Source organism: Hippoglossus hippoglossus, chromosome 21 (genome assembly GCF_009819705.1).
Source record: "Hippoglossus hippoglossus isolate fHipHip1 chromosome 21, fHipHip1.pri, whole genome shotgun sequence".
Classification (NCBI taxonomy): Eukaryota; Metazoa; Chordata; class Actinopteri; order Pleuronectiformes; family Pleuronectidae; genus Hippoglossus; species Hippoglossus hippoglossus.
In genome coordinates, this window is record NC_047171.1 from 19,228,081 (window position 1) to 19,236,537 (window position 8,457).

The following is an 8,457-nucleotide window of genomic DNA, read 5'->3' on the forward strand; positions in this document are numbered from 1 at the left end:
CTCTGTGACCACTTCCACTACTGGCATACAGGCAGAACAGCTATGACCCCCATTCCTTGATTGTACCTTTTATAAAAGCAACAGTGAGGCCGAATTAGGGGACAACATTTTAGCATTGAACAGGCTGTGTAAAGGAGGCTAAACGCCAAACATCCGACACACTATGCGACAAATCCTCAGAACAACACCTGCATCCCCTCTAAATCAATATCCCTACTGGAGGAACTCATGTCATATTAGTGTACATCTCTTCTACACAAACTGCTGCAGAACAACGTTGCATGTTCAAATTTAGGTGAGTTGCTGAGACAGAGGTGAAACACATTTGTCAACAGCCCACACTCATGGTGATTAGTGGATTAGTGCTGCCTAATAACCGTGGCATGGTGTTATTTAATGGAAATGTTATGCATCAAGCTGTGGTAGCAGACCACCTTCACATAGAGGACACATGCGTGATCATCTCGTGCCGACTTCTGGCAAACTCCCAGCATACAATTAGAGTTTGTGTGAGTTTCAACACCCACACACCCACCCACACCCACACACACACACACACACATCACAACATGGTTAAATAAACATCCATGGTTCATATTTAACACTAGAAACTAAGTCAATCTTTTGTCTGAGACACTAACTCAGAGGTTTACTGGTCTGATCCATTTTCATACCCATTGGCTGGGCTTGTTTTCAAGCAGGGGCATTGATTTGGGCACACATAGTGCTTTCGTCAACACACACAGTTTCACACATTGGCAAAAGGAAAAAAATGCCTTTCAGTATCAAACCCAGAACCATACAAAACCACCACATTAATTTGATTATGTTCAAAGAATGAGGAAAATAAGGGAGCGAGAAAGGTGTAGGGTTTGCGATAAACAGGCTTAACTAACCAAGCCTGACCTGAAGCCAACAGGCATTTGTTTTTTTGTAAGAGGCCGACCCAAGTCCAAAATCAAGTAGATAGCCCAACCCAACCCAAACCCGCAAATCATTTTGAAAATGTTGTCCAATCCAACCGTCAGATCCTGGTGAGTCCCAACATGCTCGGTTCGGGTAATCACACTCTACTTTGCTCTCCAGGACCATGTCTAGAAAGAGAAACTGAAGACGGATTCCAAAAAGACAGAAATAGACTTTCTAAGAGAGAGAGAGAGAGAGAGAGAGAGAGAGAGAGAGAGAGAGAGAGAAGAGTGAAAGAAAGAGAGAGAAATATGACTGCCAAAATATTCCAGAAAGGACTTTTCTATGACGCCTCTGCACTTCCTCAAACCGTGAGAAAAGTCTGTGCATGCACACATGCACACACAGCGAAGTCCTGTGTGAGACTATAAGGAAATAAGGAATGACCATGCAATCAGAAATTAAATTATTTTTTGCCTTGTGGGTGACTGATGAGGTCTGTGACCTTTCACACACTAATCTGCTGAAGCTGGAAAATAATTTTCATTATCTTCAAAGATTTCCTTTCATTTGATACAGATAGGAAAAATGTTCACAATCACAACCAGTGAAGGATTATCTTCACACAAAAGTCAACCAAAATTGTAAAGAATCATTGAATCGTTGCCATGGTTTATCGATCAGCCTGTCACAACAATAGAACTAGCGTGACAAATCAGCACGATTTAATGTACGTACGCCGTATTACTCGACTGTAAGTGCGAGCATGGAGACAGCTGCTGGGACCTTTAGCCAGAGGCATCAATAGTTAATTCAGGTCACCAGGCTAGTTCAGGCCACAACTGAACACAGCTAATGTCCAAACAACACTATATTTGAGCAGTGACAGAACACATGTGGGGTTTGGATATACTTACACAAAGTAAGCTGTTTTGTCTGTGGTACAAAAATGTGTGAGCACGTTTTTCTATGAAACAAAATGAGAAAAACTGATCAATGATCAAATAAAGTAACTTGATCAAAAGAGTATGAGTAAACAAGCCCAGACTTTTAACTATTAGTCAATTAGTTGTTCAACAAATATATTTGGCCTTGAAAGAATTTAATTTATTTTGCGTTTCTAGTTTTCTCCATTTTTCATCATTGTAAACTGAAAATCTTCAGTTTTAGAATGCAAAATAGATGTATGTATTTAGGACTATGAGAATGACGACACAAGCAGATACCACAAATAAAAGGTAAGGCTCTGTGCTTATATAAATGTGATTATAGGCTTGTATGAGGGTAAATAAAATGTTGAATGATGTCCTGAAATTCTCCTTGTGATTCTGTTTTAATCTGAAATGTGGTTGGGTTTGTATTACTTCAATGTCGCACACGGAACGCTCAGTTTTCTGCTGAAACTCTACTAAGATGTTAGCAGAAGCATTTCAGGTCCATACCTTCAAATCTTTTCTACACATTTGCAAATTGATAATTGACTGAATTCTATAAGGAGCAATTTTCTTTCATTGGTTTATTATAGGTCGGATACAATCACAGGCTTTGAACCTGTTTCTCAACAGCTGTGGACTGCAGGTCAAAGTGACATCTGTGAAGAATGTATGAAGAGATTTGCAAAATTCCTCAACAGCAAAACAGAATGCAACACAAGCAAAAGTGCAAATGCATTACCTTGATGCGTGCAGATATGCACACACTCACCCGCGAAATGTTCCACTACTATTGCGAGGCTGATTAGATAATCTACTTCATTGTTGGAACATCACAGGAATGTCATCGCTGATACATGTCAGGCTTGGCTGAGCAGCGCTTAAATCAAGACATAAAAGGTATGAGTGTATCACTGACTAGACATGACATGGATGCACAGATTTTTTATTATCAGAGTGGTGTGGAGCCTGTAGAGACGTGGCTGCCCAGTCCTGCCACCACAGTGACTACACCCAGAGACTGATCATCTCCTCATGTCTCTTTATCTCCACATGCAGCTTTCCTTTAAATCTTTTGTGAGAGAGATTGTTCACTAATTGTCGGTGAGTCCCGACGTTTCATGAGGAATCAAAGAAGGTAATTAGTTCATTTTGTTTCTATCATCATTTGCTAAATGTCAGGAAGGGAGGGAAAGGAAAGAGGGAGAGAGAGCCGGAGCTTTGAAATGCTAAACAAGACACTTATTGTTCTTGGCCAGCTGCCTCACCCCAAAAAACAAAACCCAAGGGTGCTCATGTGAGCGTGTGAATGTATGCATGTATATGTACGTGTGTGTGTGTGTGTTTCCGTCTGCCTGTGTGGGAGGGGTAAGAGTATTCTCTCCAGAACACACTGGCTCCAGCTGCTTGAGATCACCAGCCAAGTTATTCACTGTGTGTGTGTGTGTGTGTGTGTGTGTGTGCGCAATGTGGAGGACAGGTTAACACACAGTGACGTACAGAAGAAGAAAAAAAAAGCTCAGGTAGATACCAACATGTTGTTAGAATATTTTAATACCAAAGTCTATGAATGAAAATCCTTGTTTTAGAAAGGAAATGCCAGAAGATAAATATGAGTATTTGAGTCTATTTAAGTGTCTGTTGACATTTGTTGATGACACCATTGTTTTCTATAAAGAAAACCCTTTCTACACAGTTGAGTTGAAATAAAATTGTAATTTGATGATTAAATAAAAAATTGCTAGTTACAGATTCTCAAATGTGAACATTTGTCATTTTCCTTTGTCTTCCATAACAGAAAACGCAGCAACTTTAACACGAGTTATTTTTCTCACAAAACAAGCAAATTGAAGACACAGCCTGTATCTGTAAGAATTTGTAAAGGGGTGATTTTCTATCTTCTTTTATTTTTTGAGTGATAAGATTAATTATTGGTGTGTCCACGCTGCAATTAAATACAAATAAAAAAGGTCAGTGATACATGGCATCAAAATCTATATTTGGAACCATTTCTGAATTTGATTAGCCAGATGTAAAGGGCAGTTCCTGACATTTCACTCAGAAGCACAAAGACAGCCCCAAAACTGTATGTGTCCTTCAACATTTAACTCCAGAATAAGACGATACATGATACAATAATGAAAACCTATATCAAGCCTCATACTACATTACTCACACTATATCAAGGGGTTGCTTCACCCAGGTTTACATCACAGGTTTCATTCAAGTCAACAAGTGCAGCTGCTTTTATTATGGACACATGTCTACCCCCAAACCCAGAGGATCAGTGTCAGACTCTTCAGCAAACATCAAACCAGTTCCTGAATCATGTTCATCAGCTGGACAACAAACAGGAGTAGTCTGATAATTTCAACTAGTACCTTTTTTTCCCCAGTCCTTGCCACAATTTAAACGGATTGTGTTTAAATATTGCTGCTTAACCACTTCACTCTGTGGCTACATCCGTATTAATGTGTTTTCTGTTTTAAACCTGCGCTTGAAAACTAAAATGATCTCCGTCCAAACTGAGCGTTTTAGGTAACACACCTGAAGACGCATACCACGTGACCATTCAAGTACACTTAGCATGTGTGTGTGTGCTGTTGCAAACAGGAAGCAGGTTGTCTACTCTGCAGCTGGTTGCTTAGTTACAGAAAATACGAACAAAAGCAGCGATGGTGAAAAGTAAAACGAGGGATTTGTTTTGTTTTCATTCAAACCAATAAATTGTTCACCATGCAAAGTTATTCTGGTTTTTTGACCAGTAAAGTATATTATTAGAGTCATTTTCTGGTTGATTTATTGGCAACTTCACAGGCATGAATGGCACAGAATTATCTGATTAGATTTCCATTGGACCTATAGTAACAAACTGTGAAGACCAAATGAAGCTAAATGATAGAAACAACCAGGAACCCGCCAATATCAGTTCCCCAAAGTATCTTAATATTATTTGAACACAAATAATCTTCATGATGTGTTTAGTGAGCAAACAAAATAAGAGTTGAAAATGAGCAGACTTTTCCCTTTAAAAATTCAGTTTTCTTAAAATGTTCCAGCTTCTTGCTTGATGTCACAATCTCTATATGCGAGGTTGTTGTGTGAAATATACAATATATGGTTTATATATATACATTTTATCACAGAAAGCTCCTGAGCCGTCACATCCTCTACTTTTCTCTATGGGACTGAACACCACCTGCTTGTAGGAATACGATTATTTAACACCTATTTAATTGGACGATAGACTTCAATGACTGATAATGATGTATTGACTTACCAGATGAGCCTCTTGAAGAATACAATATTTTCAGGTTAAGAAACTAAGGCAAAATGTCTGGTGTAAAACTTGTGCAATGTTAAGTCCACAAGGTCAGTCTCGCATTCTCGAGCTAATTCAGTAGATTATATCTGCACAATAATTAGGCCAAAGACTCTCAGCTCTCAGTTTAGCCAATTTACTGACCGGCACAACACTTCGTAAAGGGAATAGCATTTTATAACATCCCCATGAATGATCCACACTGACAGGAGCACACCAAAGCTTCAACACCCATATCTGGGGCAGGAGAAGTATTGGGTTAGGGCTGGGAGTGCTTCTGTGCGTTTGTGTGTGTGTGCGTGTGTGTGTGTGTGCACCCTGGTCCACTAAGTGGTTTTCAGTGCCAAGGCCCAGAGGAGAGCCTCAGCCTCAGGCCTCACCCCACTAACACACATCATGACAGCCTCACTTTTTCCGAACACACACCCAAGATGTGTCTGCATTGCAAGATAAGAGTGGCGGGGCTAGGTAGGTAGATGTGTCCAGACAGGACAGTCATTAGTCATTAATACTGTGGATTTAACTGTTAATGATTCATTCCACTAAGTTAGAACTGGCTAATAAACTCACATTTGTGCCACACAATTGTAAACGTGAAGACAAGCATTTAACCATTATTATAAGATAAACTTCTAAATTTCATATTGCCACATAAGAAACTAGATTAAGTAGATTTTAATAACTTGAATTGGGGCTGAGCAATAAAACAATATCACCGACTAACGGAATATGATTTGAATCGATAGCAATATAATAAAGGTTCAATAAATAGCTATATATATTGATTGTGCATTGTGTAAGCAGAACTAGGAGTTACAACACACAGTTGATCTACCTCGGATTTGTAAAATACTTAGTTTTTTGTTACAAGGAGTTGAAAACCTCAACATTCACTCAGGAACAAAAAATCTGTTTGTAAATGTAAAAGAAATAACGATGTGACATTTATCGCGATAATTATCGATATTGACGATACGAAAATTTGTATCTGGATATATTTTTGGGCCATATAGAGCCAATATGATATATTGCCCTAACGTGAACTTACAGTATCTGCAGTCTATGACACCCACACACACCCTGTGATAAAATGCGGTAAGTTGAGAAAAGGGAGACATTTGAATATCAAACACGAGCTGTCAGGTGAATGAGTGTAACGGGGATAACAGAGACGTCACGAGGGGGAGAAATTTAAATAGATTTGTCTGTGGACCAACACGGCAGCCTCCCTTATTCAGCAGGTACAGGCCTGGGCGGTCTCGTGGCTCCATCTCTGCAGCCAGGCTATAACCGGCCTCTTGCCTCGGTGCCGCTTCATGACACGGGGTATGGTTGTGTCACACTCCCTGACAGACGTCCGATTTCGACACACAGCACATAGGATCGGGACAGAACCAGCCCCTCTCCGGGATCAGTTTCCCCCCGAGTCAACTATGGGCGCACCTTCCGCTCTGACAGTTGCGTAACAGACCGGCCCTATCGCTTTAACCGTATTACGCATATGGTCGGCGATGTGTAGCAATACCGCCGTGAGATCCGATCAAGGCTGAAATGTGCGGGGATCCGACCGGATTCTGCGGGCGTAGAAAGCGGCTTGCTTTGTGGGGATCTAGGCCGGCGCCGGCGCCGGTGCTGCCTTCCCTCCCGGCCACGGCACTGCCCGGCGCGGCCTGCTAACCCCGAAGCAGGCGGTGTGGCCCCCGGGGACCAGGCGGTGTGGGCGAGCTGTGTGCCGCTCAGCACCGGCCAATCTCAGACACTGATACAGACATGCAGCGGTGCTAAAGCTAACACATTTAAGTGAGGGGGGGGGGGGGGGGGGGGGACATGTAGCCCACACTGGGGCCTGGTGCATGCAGAGAGGGGGAGGCTACTAGAGGTGTACTTACTGCTGACTTTCATGCTGCCGAAAGCGGAGGGCTGCGGCACTGGTTTGCAGCTCTCCGCGAAGGATGTGGTCCTGGGCCGACCCGACATGATCCAAATCCCCGATACGATTCTCTCGACCTCCGGGAGACTGTGACTTGCTTAAACGGCGGGGCTGATCGATTCGCCGACCCTTCTCAGCCAAAGGAGGACTGCCAGTAAATGAATAATGTCACAGTAATTCACAGGGTGGCCAGGCAGAAAGAGACCCCTTTCTCCCGCTGGTTCCTAATAAAACGACCCTTTTCTGTCCCAGCAGCCGTCGATCAGAGCATCGTTTCCTCTTTATATTCCAGGTTTTTCTCAGCGGGCCTTAGCAGACACGTCTCCGACTGAAATAGTCATGGATCTGGCCTCTCCCTGTGGCCCCCCGGTTAAAACCCGACTGCGATTTTTCCTTCTGGAGGCTGAATCAGTTTTCACAAAAGATGAAGCGGGGCTGCGTTCGGGTAAATCGCGGATAAATGCGGCGGTTACGTGACGATTCGGGGACACATGCGGCTCCTCTTCATATCCCGATGTGGAGGCTCAATGATCCGACTGCCATGGCGGCTCCTTCGCTATATGCGCTAGCCTACAGACGCTCCAACGGAAAATCTGCCAGTTGACACGGTCTTCTTCGGCGGCTTCACGCTGGCTCCACAACCCGCCCTGCCGCCGTCTTATTTCGGCGTCTTCACCGAGGGCCCCGGGGCAGCGAGCTCCACAGAAAACGGCGGACTTAGGACGAACAGTGCGACGATACCCGATTTCTTTTTTATTCCTTCCCCATAGGTTTCGGTCTCGCTGTCTTTGTCGCCGCGCACATAAGCTACGCTACTTCCGTACAGGGCTACAGGGATAGCTCCGCCGCCGAGGGAGGAGGTTCACGCTGCTGACGTAACCCGCGACGGAGAATAGGAAAATCTGTGAACGCGCAAACGTCGAATCTGGGGTGGCCAGTTCAGCCAATCAGAGAGGCTTTCCTTCACGAATGGGCGTTGACCGGATTGCCCTGAGCCAATAGGAACGCCGCCCTCCAGCACCACATGGCACAATTTGCTTGGCACCGCCCTCGTGACTTCAAAGGCTTTTTTCCCAGTGCCGCGACAGGGACAAGGGGCGGGCCTGCACCCGGGATTGATGACTCCGTCGGCCAATGGGAGCTCCGGGAGCGGCCTGTCAGTTCAGGCGGGCCCAGCTGTCACAGTGCACCGGTGCTCATGCAGCACTGTTGCTATGTTAGTCCCACAAGTCTCCCCCCCCCCCAGTCCCTCCTCAACACTTTTAAACTCATATAAGTCATGATCCTGTAAGTGGGAGTACGTGCATGGCTGCCCCGTCACAGGAGCTCTTTAACCTGCTCAGTTTGGTCTCTACATCTTTATCTAT

The 8,457-nt window shown here is 43.8% G+C and overlaps 1 protein-coding gene across 4 annotated transcripts in view; it reads right to left on the reverse strand.

Annotated features, from left to right (window-relative positions):
- Positions 1-7,959, reverse strand: part of gsk3ba (glycogen synthase kinase 3 beta, genome duplicate a) — a 30,749-nt gene extending 22,790 nt beyond the window's left edge. For 2 of the 4 annotated variants that reach the window (XM_034575313.1, XM_034575314.1), the window contains exon 1: positions 7,050-7,958. In XM_034575313.1, coding sequence (XP_034431204.1) covers positions 7,050-7,137 — 88 coding nt within the window. In that variant the 5' untranslated portion in view covers positions 7,138-7,958. Of the gene's footprint in view, positions 1-7,049 lie in introns of all 4 variants that reach the window. The other 2 variants (XM_034575312.1, XM_034575316.1) reach the window with 2 other exon arrangements.
- Between the last annotated feature and the right edge of the window lie 498 nt (positions 7,960-8,457).